General features: G+C 51.6%; 7 protein-coding genes across 7 annotated transcripts; 2 read left to right on the top strand and 5 right to left on the bottom strand.

The window, feature by feature from the left end:
- The first annotated feature begins 53 nt into the window (after positions 1-53).
- PPTG_18637 (hypothetical protein) lies at positions 54-6,054 on the top strand. The gene has a single exon (XM_008916671.1). The coding sequence runs from the start codon at positions 211-213 to the stop codon at positions 5,935-5,937; it is 5,727 nt and encodes a 1,908-aa protein (XP_008914919.1). The 5' UTR covers positions 54-210; the 3' UTR covers positions 5,938-6,054.
- On the bottom strand, positions 6,002-8,373 carry PPTG_18636 (hypothetical protein; the record flags this gene model as incomplete). Its single annotated transcript, XM_008916670.1, has 1 exon — positions 6,002-8,373. One exon carries the CDS (start codon positions 8,371-8,373, stop codon positions 6,058-6,060), a length of 2,316 nt encoding a protein of 771 aa, XP_008914918.1. The 3' UTR covers positions 6,002-6,057.
- Positions 8,374-8,503: 130 nt separating this feature from the next.
- PPTG_18635 (hypothetical protein) lies at positions 8,504-9,604 on the top strand. Its single transcript, XM_008916669.1, has 2 exons — positions 8,504-8,595; positions 8,738-9,604. The coding sequence occupies exons 1-2, from the start codon at positions 8,593-8,595 to the stop codon at positions 9,443-9,445; spliced, it is 711 nt and encodes a 236-aa protein (XP_008914917.1). The 5' UTR covers positions 8,504-8,592; the 3' UTR covers positions 9,446-9,604.
- On the bottom strand, positions 9,590-11,353 carry PPTG_18634 (hypothetical protein; the record flags this gene model as incomplete). The annotated part of the gene is made up of 1 exon (XM_008916668.1): positions 9,590-11,353. One exon carries the CDS (start codon positions 11,351-11,353, stop codon positions 9,590-9,592), a length of 1,764 nt encoding a protein of 587 aa, XP_008914916.1.
- Positions 11,354-11,536: 183 nt separating this feature from the next.
- On the bottom strand, positions 11,537-13,528 carry PPTG_18633 (hypothetical protein; the record flags this gene model as incomplete). Its single annotated transcript, XM_008916667.1, has 1 exon — positions 11,537-13,528. The coding sequence occupies one exon, from the start codon at positions 13,526-13,528 to the stop codon at positions 11,537-11,539; it is 1,992 nt and encodes a 663-aa protein (XP_008914915.1).
- Positions 13,529-13,702: 174 nt separating this feature from the next.
- PPTG_18632 (hypothetical protein) lies at positions 13,703-15,946 on the bottom strand (the record flags this gene model as incomplete). Its single annotated transcript, XM_008916666.1, has 1 exon — positions 13,703-15,946. One exon carries the CDS (start codon positions 15,944-15,946, stop codon positions 13,703-13,705), a length of 2,244 nt encoding a protein of 747 aa, XP_008914914.1.
- A 107-nt stretch (positions 15,947-16,053) lies between these two features.
- On the bottom strand, positions 16,054-17,530 carry PPTG_18631 (hypothetical protein; the record flags this gene model as incomplete). Its single annotated transcript, XM_008916665.1, has 7 exons — positions 16,054-16,202; positions 16,275-16,394; positions 16,471-16,538; positions 16,599-16,735; positions 16,808-16,981; positions 17,054-17,263; positions 17,327-17,530. 7 exons carry the CDS (start codon positions 17,528-17,530, stop codon positions 16,054-16,056), a joined length of 1,062 nt encoding a protein of 353 aa, XP_008914913.1.
- Between the last annotated feature and the right edge of the window lie 47 nt (positions 17,531-17,577).

The following is a 17,577-nucleotide window of genomic DNA, read 5'->3' as shown; positions in this document are numbered from 1 at the left end:
TCCAGAGCCTTTTGCCCATTTAAGACCAAAGTTGGTGCTCACACAAAACGAAGATTACAACTTCCGTCAGGGGGAGGGGAATTTTGGAAACCGAACAACACCAAACGCAAAAGCTCCACAAGAGACCGCAAGGGCGCAGCCTCAACTCACGCGACCATCACTCTTGCATTCCGCACTCACATCTTCCGCCACTAAGGCTCCAGTGTCGTCATGGAGAACTCGACGGAGCCGCCAGCACCGTCATCCGCACCTCCGATACTACGCAAGAGCTCGAGCTTGCCCGCGTACGATCTGGCGCTGCGCGGAGACGACGCAGACGCGGCCAACAGCAGCGGCGACGACACCAACAGCGCCCGTGTGGCCTCCATCGCCGAGGAAGAGGACGCCGTATCGCTCTCCTCGGCCTCAGAGCTCAGTCTGCGGGGCGCCAACGGGGAGACAGCATCAGCCCCCAACGCGCCAACGCCGCTGGACACTGCCATGTCGCCGTCCCCGTCTTCCACGTCCTCCGACCGCGCGGCCAATGACGCGCCCGACGTCACGACTGAGAGTAAGGATATCGTACCGCAGCTACCCAAGGTCGGCAGCGCTCGCTCCGCCCCGACGCTAGAGCGGTCCCACACGTCTAGTGAACTCATTGGCCTTCGCACTAGGGAAAGACAAACGAACGAGTCAGCCTATTCGAGTCCGTCGTCGGGATCCGCTCCATCTTTTGAGATCGAGAGCGTGACACTCCCTACAGATGGAGTCACTGAGGCGGAGATTGAAAAGACGACGCACACGGTCTTTTCGGTCGAAGTAAGACTGCAGGGAGGTCTGCAGTGGCTCATTCGCAAGCGCTACTCGGACTTTAGAGAACTCCATGAACGCCTCAAGAGAACCAGCTCGCCCGTCAAGCAGTTGTACTTCCCTAAGCGTCATGTGTTCCGCAATCGCCATCAAAGTGTCGTGGAGCAGCGACGCAGTGAGCTGGAAAAGTACATTAACGAGGTTCTGGATATTCGACCGCTCATTCGGGTGCCGTTGTTTAACTTCTTGGAGGTGTATGCGCATATGGAGTCGTACGAACGCAAACTGCAGCGACACAAGAAGGAACTGGAGTCGGAGAGGATGAAGAACATGCTGCCACCTGAGCAGCTAGAGGATTTCTCGGCCGCTTTCAAGAGGCTTTGCTCTTCTAAATATTTATACCATGGAAATACGTCCGGTGGACATAAGACAGAGGCCGAGAGCTCACGCAGCTCGACAAGCTCGGCGCCAACCTCGTCGGGAGGACGTCCCCCCACGTCACCAGTGAAGGATACGGCGGCCCCGACTAGTGCTGGCGAGCCTTCGAAGGGCAGTACGACGGATGAGAACGGCAACCGCCACAGTGTCATCATGCACACGGCTGGATCGCAGATTTGTATTAGCCGCGCTTCCTTCCGTAGGGACATTCTCGGTGTTTTCCCGGATATGCCGTCGAGCTTCGCTATGCGCTTTATGAAAGCTGTATCTGATCGTCAAGGCTCGGACATTAATATGGACGAATTCTTGCGGGCAGTGGCGATCTTAAGCTGTGGTACGATGGAAGACCAGCTTCAATTTGTCTTCAACATGTGCGACCTGGATCATGCAGGGAAAGTGCAGAGTACAGGGCTCAGCAACTTCTTGGTGTCGCTTCATGGAAGAAATGTGCTCGATCGACCGGAATATCGTCGTTTGCTGAGTGAAGGGTTCGATCAGGGGCGGGTACGCATGAGCTGCGATGATTTCATCAAGATTGTTCCGGAGCTCAAGGCATATCACACGCTGGTGGACTGGATGGCACCGTTTGCCGATATTTTATGCGAGACAGCTGACCCACAGCTTCTGGAGTCACAGGAAGAATTCAACCCTGTAGTACAGCAGAAGATCCTCGCGAATGAGACACACTTTACTGCTAAGGAGGTGGCTGTCCTGCAAGACGCCTTTAACAACTATCGTGCCTCGGGAGGCGGTGATGCCGTGGACGTGGATGCACTTACTAGTGATTTCCCGCTGGAGATGAACGAGGATCGGTTTTGTCGCGTGTTTACCAGCTTTGGCTCGCGCGCGAATGGATCTGAAATTGACGTGTTCAGCTTCGTTAGCGCGTTGTCAATCGCTTGCCGAGGTAGTACTAAGGAGAAAGCTGAATTTGCATTCAAACTCTTTGCGAGCGTTGAGGATGGCTCATACATGACACGCGAAGATATCTACAGTATGCTTCGACTGGACATTACGCAGAATCCCGAGTTGGAAAGTCAAATTACGGCTCTCATTGAGAAGAAGCACCCAGCTCTAAACGCTACGAAAAGCTCCTCGTCCTCGTCTCTGATTGAGAGCATGGGTCCAAGGACACCGTCAGTATCGGGATCGGAATTGGGTATTTTCGTTGATGGCATCATGAAAGGCTTTGGACAGAGGAGAAAAATTTGGGATGCGAGCTCGTCTTCAGCGCAGACTGAAGCTCTAACTCTTACACTTGAAGAGTTCACGGCGTGGGCAATCAAGCAAAAGTACGAGATGGCAACGCTGCGAATCATGCGCGAGGTGGCGTTTATAGACCTGGGCTTAGTTCCGGCCACGAAGGAGGAAGAACTGTTAATCGCGACGGGTTGCTACACTCCGTACGACCCGACCACATTGGTAGAGGACGACCGATGGTATCTGCTTGAGCGCAAGTGGTATATTCACTGGTGCAGATACATCAAAATTCATGTGAAGGAGTCTCTGTCTCTGTCACCTCCTGTATCGAACCCTCCCACAAGCACTTCTTCCACTTCTACTCCTAGCACGTCAAAGGTGCAGGTCAATGGTGGTAGCACCTCCAACAAGGACAACTACATGAAGAACCTCAAGGGAGAGATTGTCCGTCCGAAGTGCATTAATAACTACCCGCTGCTCACGAGTGATCGTCGTGATCGAATTCTCAAGACATCCGACGAAATCAAGCTAGGGCGTCACTACGTTATAATATGCGAGCAGTTGTGGATGGCACTTAAGCTGTGGTATGGTGGTGGTCCAGAGATTCAGCGTCAGGTTGTAATTGCTGGTGACGGTGAGACCATGCTGGACATTTGGGAAGCCGAGACGAAGAAAAAACTCTTGAAGAAGAAGTCTAAGAGTAAGGGAACGGACACGGATATGGAAGAGGAAGACGATGTCGACGACGTGGAAGACGATTCCTCTTCTGTACCGTCTGAAGAAGAAAGTCGTCGAAAGCAGGAACTCGCTCTTCCACGCCGCATGCGATCGGGTGGCTCCGTTGGACTCGCGAATCTTGGCAACACGTGCTATATGAACTCTGCCTTGCAATGCCTAACTAACACGAAGCTGCTGGCTGAATACTTCCTATCAGGAATGTATTTGGAGGACATCAATCGCACCAGCACGCTAGGACTGCAAGGTAAGTTGGCAGAGGTCTACGGTAAGCTCGCTGAAGACATGTGGTGTGTGAAGCAGAAGTCCATTTCTCCGCGCAACTTCAAGAAATCCATTGGCAAATTTAATGAAGTATTCCGTGGCAATGACCAGCAAGACGCTCAGGAGCTGCTTGCCTTTTTGCTGAGTGGATTAAGCGAGGACCTGAATCGTATTCAAGATAAACCCTACATCGAGCAGCCAGACAGCGATGGCCGCTACGATGCTGACCTGGCGGATGAATGGTGGCGCAACCACTTAAGGCGTGAGGTATCAATTGTTGTTGCGTTATTCACGGGTCAGTACAAGTCGCTGCTGACATGCAGCGTTTGCGGCTTCAAGTCGGCTCGATTCGAGCCGTTTACCTTTCTCCAGGTACCACTACCAGAGCCCAAACATAACACGGTGACGGTGCAGTTGATGCTCGCCAATGGTGTCACTCCGATGAAGGTGTCTGTGCGACTAAGTATCTCCGCGACGATCTTTGATCTGAAGCACGAGCTGATGAAAATGTGCCACGAAGAGTTCGATTTGCCCGACGTCTCCGAGAGTGACATCAAGTTGTGCGAGTTTAGCGGATCGATGATCTTGAGCTTCAAGGCCGACAATCGTCGGGTGGGTCAGATTCGCAGTATTGACCGGCTCATTGCGTTTCAATTGGAGCCGCTCGACTCGGAAACTATTCAAGCCACTCGTCATCGTCGCCCCTCGTACGTTCAGATGATTGGATCTGGTGGTCTACGACCAGATGAGACTGATCACTCGGCGTTCTACGAGAAATTGGCAAAAGGCGTGTTGGTCGATGTGCGCATGCGAACCCAAACGCACGAATACATTCCGGCTGTTGTTTTGGAACCGCCTACAGCTCATGCTGACTACGAAGACCAACCTGTTGTTCTTGTACGTCTCCGTCGCACAGAGGATGAAATCAAGGTGCCGCTGAATCGGTTACGACCTCGCCAAGCCCGACTGCTGTACATCCCCCTGCTTTCACGTAAGCTAAGCTACTCGGCTGTGTACTTTAAGAACCCCTTCAGACCTGTTCCTTTCGGCTCGCCAAACCTCGTGCGCCTCTGTCCCGAACTTACGACCGGATTGCACTTGTATCAGTTGGTGTGGGAACGCGTGAAGCAGTATGTGGGCCCCGATGCAAAGCCCCCAACCGAGTGGGACGAGGACGAGACGCGGAATGCCGACCGCCTTGTTGCTAATCATATTGACAGCGTCTTTGCGGGTCTCGACGATGCGTCTGTGGTTTTTAGCTCGAAGTGCGGCTTCCTGCTGCGTCGCGTGGAGAACAAAGGGCTGACCGACTCGCGATCATCGTGGCTGACACGCAGCTTCGGATTGACGATCCCGTGCACATCGGAGCCTTTAGACGTTCTGGAAGAAGAAGCAATTGCGATTGACTGGGACCTCAGTGTGTTCCAGGACCGGGAAACAATGGACAAGATGAAGCACGTCGAGAACCACGAAAGCGTCGCACGTAACGAGGCTATTGACAAGGGTCCTGTACCGCTGAAACACTGCTTGGACGCATTTACAAGCGAGGAGAAGATCAGCGAGGGTTACTGCTCGAGCTGCAGGAAACATCAGGAAATGACGAAGAAGCTCGAGATCTGGCGACTCCCGCCAGTGATGGTGGTGCATTTGAAGCGTTTCCAGTACACGCAGACATACCGACGGAAGCTAGCATCACTCGTGGAGTTTCCCATTCATGACCTGGACCTACAATGTTGCGTAGCTCCGCATATCGAAATTCCGGAGAAGTACCCGATGAAGAGATCAAAGAGTACCTCAAGTGGGATGTCGGCCCCTGCTCGTAAGCTAATTAAGCTAAGATCTCGTGGTGGGAGTACCGCTAGCAACGGATCTACTGCGCCTACATCTCACAATGCGACAGACGGGGTTGCTGCTAGTTCCGATACGGACAAACCCCACGGCCAAGTGGCCGAGTTGGAAGAAGACACCCGCGGAGAGAAACCGGAAGATAGTGAACTGCCAGCTGAAGCTGAAGACGCTGCTGCTGACGGCGAGTCCTCGTCACCCGATACGAAGATAGGTAACAGTACGACGGCGGACACCGAAGCCACTTGTACGACCACGACCGATAGCCAACGTGCAGTTGTAGCTCAAGCAGCAGCGGTACGTAACCGCGTGCGTCGTGGGTACACGAATTCAAACTTGGATCAGTCACGATGTCTGGAGACCAAGTACAATTTGTACGGTGTCGTGAATCACCAGGGTGCGCTTGGAGGAGGTCACTACACGGCCTATGCAAAGAACTTTGTAGACGACCAATGGTATTATTACGACGACGAGCGTGTCCGTGTTGTGGAGGAACAGCAAGTCGTTAGTCCGTCAGCCTACTTGCTGTTCTACCTCCGTTCAGACATGGAAGGCGTGCTGGTGAAGGACCTGTTCCCGAAAAACATGAAGCCAGGCAAGATCACGGACGAGGACATCGAACGTTTTGTAGAGGAAGGAGACGAGCGTCGCTGCAGCATCATGTAAAGCTTCAACTGGTGCGTTCTAATACTCTAATTCGCCATATGTGCATTTTGTCCTGTAGACATGCGCCAAACCAATAAGGAAGTTCTCAAATATTATAGATTCGTATTGCTCATGTTGGTTTCAGTCGCAGGGGGCGTAAGCGCCCACGATCTCCTTGAGTTGTAACCTTTTGACGAACTGGACAATTTGTTCAGGTTCTGTGCATCGGAAACGTGCTCGCAGCTTCAGACTCAGACTATCGAAGACGAACTCGCTCATGAACATGAGTCGTGGATTCTCATTGTCTTCAAAGTCTTCCGCGTAGAACAGGACTGTACGTTGCTGGGAAACACCAAGACCATCGGATACGACAATGAAGTCGTGTTCGTGTAGATGTCGAGCGAGGACGGCGATCTCTGGGATCCGGGAGACTCGGCAGTTGAAGCCGCCGCTATCAGCCAACTCGTTCCAATGTTCATCGAAAGCTTGCGGTGTGATTCGAGTGCTGTCGAGTCTGGCGGGTTCTCTTGCCGATGCAGGCTGTCGAGCTGACATCGGTGGTGTACTTGACTGTTTCGGAACCTCCCACACTGCTTCATTGGTGATCGAGTGCACAAGATAAGCTCTTCTTGATGCCTCGTGCCAGTGACGCACCCATGCTCCCGTTCCAGAACTATTGGCATTGTCCACGATATCCCGAGCAGTGGCGATGTCACGAGCACTACGTGCAGTCTGATCTCCTGCTACAGCGTCCGCGTCTACGATGGGCAATTGAGGCTCACGAGGACTTGCTCGCAGCTCAAGTCGTCGTTGTCGGTGACGTAGTCTGCGTTCTCGTCTTTCGGCTGGAGTTCTGTCGGCGTCTCCACTGGATGAAGATGAGTGATACGAGACAACGCCGTTAGAATCATCGCTACCATCGCTATCATCGTCACTGCTGTCGGAATCATCGCTATCTTCATCACTGTCATCCCAACGAAGTTGAGGCGGGAACAGTGGATCCGTCCCAGGTATACCTCGACGGTGAAGTACATACAATGCTAAGCCACATCGTCCAGCCACTAAGATAAGCAGCGGTGTCCACACATCCAGTACGAGTTGAACTAGTGCTATGCAGGCTAACATCGCTGGAACACCTCGTCCACCTACTACTTGCCCGCTACGTAGAGCTGCGTAGAAGACAAGCAAGAGATAGCCTCCTGCAATACCATCTAGAGCCTTTGCACGCTGTACTCGATGCAGCCATGCTCGGTTATAAGCTAGAACGGGTTCCTGTGGTAAACGAATCTGCACACCGTCCACTTCTCGAACTCGACTATTGGATTCACGCGAACGCAAACCGTAGAGCTCGAGGCAAGCGTCGTAGTTAATCCGATGAGAGACTGTGAGATAAGTCAACAACGTCGTAGCTGACTTAAGCAGCAGCATGATGTAGAGCGGAATGCCTACAGGGTTAACTCGGAACTGCGTGCGTCCGGAATACCACGCAGTCGAGATGAGTCCTAGGCCAAGCAGCAGTATACCACAGAATAGGTGTATCCACGCGAGTACCAGTACACGGTGCAGCACTTCAAGGCTCAGTTCGGCACGTTTAGGTAATGTCCGTCTTGGGAAGAAGAACTTGAGTTTATCCCACAAACGGAAGCTGGGCGGTGCGATTTGTGGCGCCTTTCGAGCCTCCACACTGTCATCATCAAGTGGTGGCTCCGTGTCGACGAGCTCCAAGTAGTTGCAGAATATGAGACTGATCTTGGCGAGAGAACATAGCGCGATTCCTACATCGGTGAAGCTCTTGGTGCTTTCCACAAAGTAGCCATTGAATGCCTCTTCTTGCGGACGCATGAGCCACACGAAGTCAATAGCAGTGGCCAGTGCTAGCCCGGTAATATATAGGCGGTGATGTTCACGCTGCACACTGTCGTCTTCTGCCGCTGGTAGTAAGATGAGACCGATGGCAATGGGAACGTTGTAACGCGGAGCTGGTGTGCCTGACTCCGACAGCATCCCAGCCAACAGCATTAAGAAGGCTATACCCTGTTGCAACGATAGATAACCCAATGCTCTTCTCGCACTACGTGCTGCGCCGACTGCTGCTTTGCCATCGCCGCAGTAGAAATGTAGTTTACCACGCAACGAACGCGGTGCCTTAGATTGTGTGCTGGTCTTGTGTTTGGACTCAACTGGAGGGACACTAGAGCCATCACTCTGCCGATACTTCCTTGCTGATCCGGACACAGGGACCTTTTCCTCAGGCTGTGCAGTGGGGAGCTGAGCTTCGCCAAGGTCCGTCAAGTCCGGCACGATGAGATTTCGAGGCGTGGACGAACTCGATCGCCCCGATGACTTCCGGACAACGCCCTGATCCTCCGACTGTCCTCGGAACTTGAACATACTCTTCAAAGACGGCACATTGCGTCGTAGCAGCTCGGGGGCGGCGTCTTCCGCTGGCTGCTGCATCCTTGATGCAGGGACTCGGAAGGTAGCCATCTGTGGAAACCACTGCGTCGTTTCATGTTCCACTATAAATACATAGTAGTGTTCGCTAATAATAGCGTCAATTCATTGTGTCATACACTACTTCATGGAGTTCAAAACGGGCCATTTGAAATTATTCCCGCGAAAGGCTCGACATCGTCGTCTTCATCTGTGCATACCATCGCCCATACGTCACTTCAAATGGTAAATGCACATGAATCATCTTTGCCTTTATTCTCTCTTTGATTGCATAGCTGTTGCATACTCTAGACCTCTCTATAAGTCTCACAAGTCTCAAAATACTGGACTAACTGCCCATCGACTGTTTATTTTTCCTAATCTGTAGTTGACACGGGAGAATCTACCGCCTCAAGTGGCTCAGCGCGTAGCTCGTGAGCTCCGGAAGCTCGTTTTACAACCTTTGGACGGCATCCGTTATCTCCCGCAGGAACAAGAGCAGCTCAGCGAAATTCACGCTGAAATTCGTGGACCGGAGGACACGCCCTACCATGGAGGCTACTTCACAGTCAAGCTCACGCTCACCGAGAGTTTCCCGGAGCAGCCACCGCGTGGCGTTTTCCTGACCAAGATCTTCCACCCCAACGTATCCCAACCAGCGGGAGATATTTGCGTCAACACGTTGAAAAAGGACTGGAAGGCGACACTCGGTCTGGCTCATGTGCTCCAGGTGATTCGCTGTCTGCTGATCGTCCCGTTCCCAGAGTCCTCGCTGAATGACGAGGCGGGGAAGTTGTTTCTGGACAGTTATGACGAGTACGCGCGACGTGCCAAGTTGTGGACAAACATTCACGCACCGAAACGATCGGCTGCATGTGAGGAAGCCGGAGAGACGAGCGGAGAGGAAGAAAAGAAGAGCTTAAGCACTGATGGAAACAGCTACAACCAACACAAACGACCGTTAGAGGACAGTGCGAACGTTGATGGAAACGATGCGGCGATGACGCCGATGAAGAAGAAGAAAACAAGCAGTGATGCTGACAACTCGCTCAAGAAGAAGAAGGCTATCAAGAAGAAAGGCATCAAACGACTGTAGAGCAGTCTGCACGATGCACATCAAGCTGACGTGTATTCTAACTTGTTGGCGAAACTTTTTGCTGGTTTGCTCATTAGTACCTCTACGATTCGAGGACCGAATGCTGAGACCATTTTAACCTAATCTAAGCTGTCTAACGCAGTATTAACTCCTGTTGCTGCCTATTGTTCGGGTTGATCCTCCTTGTACTTGAGTTCGAGCTGTACCTGTCGCTTTAAAGCTCCCAGCTCGACTCGGAGGTGGACGTGGAGTGAAAGGACGAGTAGACCCAGCACTTCCAGGTGATACCAACTCGGTTGCTGCCGTCGTCGATAAAGCTCCTCGTGATGGCGGTCTCAAGAATGTATCAATGTGCGATTTACTCACGATTTGGTTACTGAACTCGTGCATTCGCTCTCCACTTTGTCGCAGTTCACTCAACTGCGTTTCAAGTGCACGTTGCTCTCCAACAAGCCTCTTCCTTTCGCGTGAATCAAGACTTCGAGCCTGTTCCTTCTCCCTTGAAAAAGCAGTTCGAACTGTGTTTCCAAACGTTTCTAGCTCCACTAGCGCATCTCCGAATGCTGTTGGATCCACTAGACGACGTCGACGTGCTGGAACGACTCCAGTCGCAGCACGAAACGCTTCTTGATCATTTAGATCACGCTGTTTACCGCTAGTTAGTCGCATTTGCACGCGCAAATGAGGTGTGTTATTCTCCAGTTTGTGTCGTGCGAGGAAAGCGCCGATCAACGGTGAGTTACACATTTCGTAAGTGTATCGCTCTCGAGTTTCAAGGTGAGCTGCTAACTTCGCATTGTCACCACATTTGCCATTGCCACTTAATGGACGAGGACGATTTTTGGGAGGAGAGATCGAGAATGCAGAGTTTCGTCGAGGTTTCTGGTGCCCAAGACTGGGTAGAAGCTTCGCACTTGATTCAGTTACCTCCTGCTCACCGATTAATTGGTGCTCAGTCTCTTCGTCTTCGTCATCTTGGTCTTCATGCCATGTTTTGACCGCTTGTCTGGTGCGTTCTACACGTTCCGCTCTTATTATCCGGTTGCGCATAGCTGGGAAGTCTGCGAGGGCTGCAATCCGCTTTGGGGATTCTTCGTCTACTGCTACCCAGTGGTCATACTTGAGATCTGCTGGTACGAAGCCGAGGATCCAGCAGTAACACGTACGTAGAATTTCATGGCGTATCTCGTCACTAGAAATGAGCTTACGTGAGCGTGGGAAGGCCTCGTAGAGAGCGACGAACAGTATTTGCGCCACCACATCTGGAAGCTGATCAAAGAACCCCACGTCTCGACTTGAAGGCTTCATTTGCAGACGAACAAATAGCGACGTGAAGCTATCTGCAATCCGCTGGTAAAAACTAGCTTCAAGCTTGGGCTGTCTATCTGGTTGGAAACAATGGGCTGTGACGTACCAGAACATGTCTTTAAGCAGTGCGTCGATTTCCTGAGCCTCAGAGAAAATCTTCTCAAACTGAGACCGCCGTTTGGCCGAAGAGAATCGAGTATGACGCAGAACTTTGATACGAATTTGTTCCAGCTGTACGCTACGTGGCACTTCGGTGACTTTGTGTGGATTGAAACGAACACTCACGATCTCTGCGGCTTGGATCGAATTCTTGGTCCTTACGACGAGAATGGTCTTGTGAGCTGCCCTCTGCATCATCGCCCGGATACGTTTACTTCGTTGCTGTTTTTCCGCCATTTTATCGATAAGTTGGAACACTTCAGTGGCCCCCTCAGCAGGACGAGTGTCGGCAAGTTTCTCTATGTTGGCATTTACTGATAACCGCTTCAAACGCTCCACTTCTGTAATGAACGACTTCTTTGGACGAATTGGCACCCGCTCATCGGATCCAGCAGTGCGATTGTTGGTAGTTTCTTGCTGTTTAATTTGCTCCGAGAGCATGTCGAAAATGCTGCCACTCCGTAGGGAACTCAAAACTTCGACCATCAAGTTACCTTAACAATAGATATGTTCATCTTGAGTTAGTGAGACCGCCCTAAATAGACGCAACTACTATCAGTCCCTCTCACTTCATGAACACTCCCAGAATGAAAAGATGCTATCCTTACTAACTCGACACCAACTTCATGAACGCTCCCAGAATGAAAAGATACTATCCGTGCTAACCCGTCGCCAGTTAGTCTGTTCAAGCCACTCACAGACGTGCCAGTTCCATGCTTTAACTCGTAGTATACAGCCCTCCAGCGCACTTGGGGCACGTTCAAGCAACCACTGCACAATCTCGACCCAGGCAACCTCAAACACGGGCCCCAAGTGGAATGTACGGCATTCTGGAAATTCCGAGAAGAGAAACACTGCGGTATCAAGGCGTCGTGACTTGCTAAAAAGCAATTCAAGAGCCAAGGGTGTGCACCCCAGGGAGCGATGGCAACGCAGCCACTTGACTACCTTCAAATGACTGTTCCCAGCCGCACCATCAATCGCTAACGTCGTGCACCCTTCACTCCGATTCAAGTGCAGCCATTTGACCACTTCCAAATGTCCGTTTATGGCGGCGTCATTCATTGCTCTTTGAGTACATCCCTCCGTACGGTGTTCATGTAGCCACTTTACCACTTCAAGATGGCCATTTTCAGCCGCCTGGTCCATCGCGAAAGTGCTGCATCCTTCATCGCGATTTTCATGAAACCACTGCAAAATTCTCAAATCACCGAGCGCGGCAGCAGCGTCCATTACTCCATCGAGATTGAAAGTCTCGTGTCGGTTAGCGTGGAGCCACTTAATCATCTCCAGGTTACCGCGCTCTGCGACCCTCTTCATCGTCAGAACATGGCAACCCTCGCTTCTGTTTGAATGCAGCCACTTCACCGTCTCGAGATGGCCATTTCTAGCTGCATAGTACATGGCCAAAGCACTGCATCCTTCTGTTCGTGTATCATGGAGCCACTGCACCAATTCAAGATGCCCCATACCAGCAGCTACGTCCATAGCACGATACGTACACCCAGCTCGGGTATTATAATGGAGCCACTGAACAGTCTCTAGTGACCCCGACCCAGCGGCAGCATTCAAAGCAACATGGTACGAGTCTGCACGTTGCTCCTTCTCGTTCAAATACTTCAACACGTCCAGATGCCCGTTCTCTGCGGCAAAGTAAAACGCGTCTCCAGTATTCAAGATCCCTTTATCCTCGTAAAGCCACTTGATAATGTGCAAGTGACCACGTGCAGCAGCCGTTTGGAAAACCTCCACAGGATCTTGGACTAAATTACATTCGAACAAAAAAATAATCATGTCCAGATTACCGTGGTGAGCGGGACTCCAATAAAGATTGGTATCGTGGAGTGCTGGATCGAGGTTATGACTCTCCACAACTTGTGTTGTCACCAGCCAGCGCAGTACCTCCCACTGACAGTTCGATGCTGCTGTACTCATTGCCTCAGCAATCCCCACATTAAAATGTTCGCACAACCAGCGCACCACCTCCAAGTTGCCATACCCTGCTGCATGTTTAATCACATGCTGGGCACACTCGGGTCGAAGATCAACATGAATTCTTAACCAGTCCACCAACTCACGATTGTGATTTTTTATCGCTCCGACCAGCTCGATTCCCCCCCAGTAGCCCACACCGCGATGATTCTCCCATAGAAACTTCAGGATGTCCAAGTGTCCATTACACGTAGCTTGAGCTACAACTTCTGTCAGAAATTCTCCCGGCAGATACTTTTCAGTGACCCACTTCAGGCCTTGCAGATCGCCACGTGCTGCCATTTCTCCCGTTACGCAGTTCACCTCCCAACGTCGGAGAAATGGATCCAACGTCTTCGACTCACGAGCAACGAGGTACTGCAGCAATCGTAAGCTACCATTCGAGTTCTTGTACCCTGTCGACAATGTCCACGCCCCCGACAGATTATCCAGAAACGTATCGATAACTCGAAGCAAACTGCCGGTTCCATCCGCGTCGAGACATTCGCGGCACACTAAACGAACTGCTGTGAATATAGGGAACGACGGCCACTCGGACGTGTCAGCAATGCATGGACGACCCACTCGAGGGTGCGTCGATATTGCGGTCATGGAAGGCCTTGGCTTCTTGTCTCGGTGCAACATCGTGCAGTGTGAGAAAACAGATTTCCCCGTCCCATTTCAGAAAAAAATTATATTTCTTCAAGTATTCAACCTTGTCGAAATTCGATAACTGGCAGTGCTCGTTGCAACCATCAAAAGCGGTCGTCATTATGGCTAAACATTTCTCTATTGTTCTTCCAACGACGATGGTGTTGATCAGTCGTCCCAGTCTGAATCATCGGACGATTTATCCCAGTCAATATCATTCAATCCATCGTTCTTGGATGTGGTCCTCGTTGAATTTCGCCGAGGAGGGGCAGCAACACTGCGTCGTGTTGCAGCTTCGGTAACTACTTTTGCTTTCGATTTTTGTGCAGTCTGTCGGGTGCAGTGCTCGCACATTCCATTCGCTTGAAGTAGTTGGAACCCCCATCCACCACAAACCGAGCAGCGCTGTCGCATCTGAGCGGAATCAACGATGAAAGCGAGACGCAGTCGGTTGCAATGCGCGCAGACACCGTTCTTTTCCACCAAACCAACTCCAATTCCCTTACAACAGTCACATCTGCTTAATTCTGGAGCAGACTGCTGACGATACATACCCCCAATATTCATACCGTACGCATTTGCCAGCGTCGAGTCTGCACCGTATGGTACTAGAGCGGAAGGTGCTGGCATCCCGTCCGCCGAAGGTGGAGGCGTAGGGGGTACTAACTGATAACCTGGTGGTACCATACTCGGTGGATACACAGGCATTGGCATTGGGGGTTGCATGTACGGATAGTAATATCCATACGGCGGCGGTGGTGGTGGTGGCATCATTGCGTACGGATACTGTGGGTACATTCCACCGCTGAAAGGTGGTTGTCCTGGGGCAGCCTGACCAGGAACTGGTTGTCCGTTCATGGGGTAGACTCCGGCATGACCTGAGCCAGAAGAATCATTGCTGCCATTCGAGTGCTTCTCGTGTTGAGCATCTCCTTGTTCGCCGTTACTTTCCAAGCTCTGGGCAGCTAATGCTGCTTCCATCTTCGCCATCCTTCGTCTTTCACGGCGCAGCTGTTTCTCTCTCGCTCTTGCCTCCTCTTCAGCCTCAACGCTACTAGGTGAGCGAGTCCTTGGCTCCTCCTTCTGTCCATTTGAGCTGGACACTGACTTTCGCCGCGGTGATTCCGATGTCACCGAGATTGGTGTCACTGTAGTCAACTCTTTTTCGCGCTTCCTCCGGGCTCGTCGTTCTTCTCGCGCGCGCTCCTTTTCCTCCCGAGCGGAGTCTGCCGCATTCTCAGACTCCACCTTGTGTCCATTTTCTACTGCCGCATGGTCGTCAACATTTTCCTGCTGCTCAACTAACTCAGAGATTTGTGAACTGCCATGCTTACTCCCTTGACTTCCATTGCGCCTGCTGTGCGCCTCGCGTTCAGGTGAAGACGCATCCGAGTCCTCAAGTGGCACTACTGACCTGTCCGTAGTACTCGAACGGCTTCGCACATCTGGCTCAGGAGCCTCCGCGCTGTCACTGAGCTCCTCATGGTGATCCTCTGTCTTCTTTTCCTCATTATTCTTTCTGTCCTCCTCCAATTGTTTCCGTTCTTGGTCACGTCGCTGTTCGATTTCCAATTGTTCCGCACGTTCCTGTTCTCGTCGCTGTTCCAACTCTTTAGCCTGCTGTTCGCGCTGCTTTCTCTGCTCTTCCTTCTCTTTTGCCTCCATTTCATCCTGCATTTGCTGTCGTTTACGTTGCTCCTCAGCCTGCTCCTGCTCCTCCCAGTTCGATCTCTTTTCACTGCCATTTTGCTGCTTCTCTGCGGATTTCACTGTGACTCCCTTTTTCTTCATATTGTTAGCCACTTCGGCCATAAAGTCGTCCCCAGCGATACTTTCTCTCTTGTTCATCATATTCTCCTGTCTCTTCTTCCGCAAGAAACGTAGGCGTTCGGCCGCACTCATACCAGCCGTCTCGGCCTCGTACTGCTCCTCTAGTGACGGGGTCTTCGTCTCCTCCTCGACCTCCTCCTTTTGCCTAATGTTAAGCATAGGAGGCGGCCTCCCCATCCCCATCATGGGACCATTAAGTTTCCCCTCTAGCGAAGCCTGCAGCTTCTGGAACATGGCGTTCTTAGGCTTAACAGCATTGGATGCTTCCTCTGTCGCGCTCTTGCGACTCTCAGGACGCGTCTTCTTGTTCTTCTTGACTTTAGGTACTTCGTCCTGATTTAGGGATTCTTGTTTTAGGGAATTTTCTTCAGTTAGGTCAAACTGTCGACTTCCTTTAGGTCGTCGATGCTTCGGACGCACAGGCTCCTCCTCGACGGGAAGCTCCCATCTGCTCTCCTTAGTCGCGGCATTGTAGTAGTATGGATGTCCGTCAGGGGACGTGTATTGCTTCCACTCGTCCACTGGAGCGTCGTGCCGCCGCGAGGACGAGCCCTTCCTCGACTTCTTCCTGCTCGACGACATGAATGATCGGCAGATTACGCATCGAACTTAGTGCAGTGAATACGGTACACGCTTCAACCTAAATGTAGCCATTTCATTGAAGTTGAAGTGAATTCAAGCAACAACTTCTACGCCGATATCGACGGATGGCGTTTGAGCATCGCCTGTTCCACAGTAAACTCTCCGAACTGCCGCGTCAGTCTTCGCATATAGAGCTCCAAAAGAGTGTGAACATCGCGCATTACAAGCTCGATGACAACCTCGTCTAAGAAGATGGCTACCCCGTGAATAACATCACATTTACCATGAGTACGTTCAGCGTTATGACCACATATTTCAAATATCTTACCGAGATCTTCTAGCTTCTTCAGAGTAGTGGGGTCCAATTGAGAGCCCTCCGTTTCGGCCTTGGGATCGTTCACTTGTTCTTGAGTGCCGTCAGCATCTGCTCGGAGTCCAAGTAAATTTTCTACGCATTGAACAAACACAATCAGATCACAAACTGTTTCCTATTATGATACTGCACTACCACAATGGCATCGTACCAATGCTCCGCGTGGAATTGAAGAACATGCAGAGCACAGCCGCGTACTCATCCAACTCATCGACAGACCTGTCAAAATTTATAATTAGCGTCCATGCTCATGATTCTCAACGAGAGCTCAGCTCGTACACTGAAACGGATGGAGCCGCACCGACGCGTTCCACCGCAGCAATAGCCTGTTTCTTGACCATGCGTCCGAACCCAAAAGCTAGATTTGTCAGCTTGCCGATTCCAGACGAGTGAGCATCCGCAGAGCCCTCTTCTGCCTACAAAAAATACTCCACAACATCAGAATTTCACTACACTCACTGCATCACTCAGCTTTCATAATAACCTACCACACTGCTGCTTCCTCTACGCGTCAGCTGCGGGGCAACATGACTCTTATCTTGAGGCAGAAATGGGAACGACCGGATCAAGTGCACGCGCTCTTGTCTCGCGAAGTCCAGGAGTGAGTCCAGCTCTTTAACAAACGCAGCTTTGGCTGTATCCGATGACAGTGGCAGCGCATGCTACATAGTAACAATGTAATGCAGACCCAGTCAGCCTCTTCCCAGCCTAAATACTCAGTCTTTAACACTTACACTGGTCTTCTCGAGCCCCTGTTTGAGCTGATGAAACACCTCCACTTTAAGAGGGACACCCGCGAGCTTGACTCTGTCCTGCTGCCAGATCTCCTTGGGCACGAAGAGCTTGGGAGAGAAGAGCGCCCCCACCTGAATGGACTTTTCGATGAGCTGCATGAGGTGGAAGCAGCCGAAAGGCTTGCGCATGGTCACATCATGGTAGCGAGTCTGACACATACAGAGATTTTTAGTCTAAACTGCAGATAAAGCTGCCTATTTGAAGCTACGAACGTTAATACTAAGCGTCGGCATTTGCTCCAGCATCTCCTTGGACACGCAGCGACGCGGGGCCGGCGGCAACAGCGACGTCCGGTCAGTAGACGGCGCGGAGGAGTGTGCAGAAGCTGTTGCATCGGCCGAGAAGATCTCCACCTCCTCTTCCTCCTCACCAGCATCCACGTCCAGTGGCGTCTCGTCCTGCTCCGGAGGCTCCATGTTCCAAAATCCCAAAATTACATGAAGCATTTTAGTATGTTGCACAA

The sequence above is a fragment of the Phytophthora parasitica genome (assembly GCF_000247585.1).
Source record: "Phytophthora parasitica INRA-310 unplaced genomic scaffold supercont2.87, whole genome shotgun sequence".
Classification (NCBI taxonomy): domain Eukaryota; phylum Oomycota; class Peronosporomycetes; order Peronosporales; family Peronosporaceae; genus Phytophthora; species Phytophthora nicotianae.
Note: the sequence above shows the minus strand (reverse complement) of the source record. Positions and strands in the feature narration are given on the sequence as shown.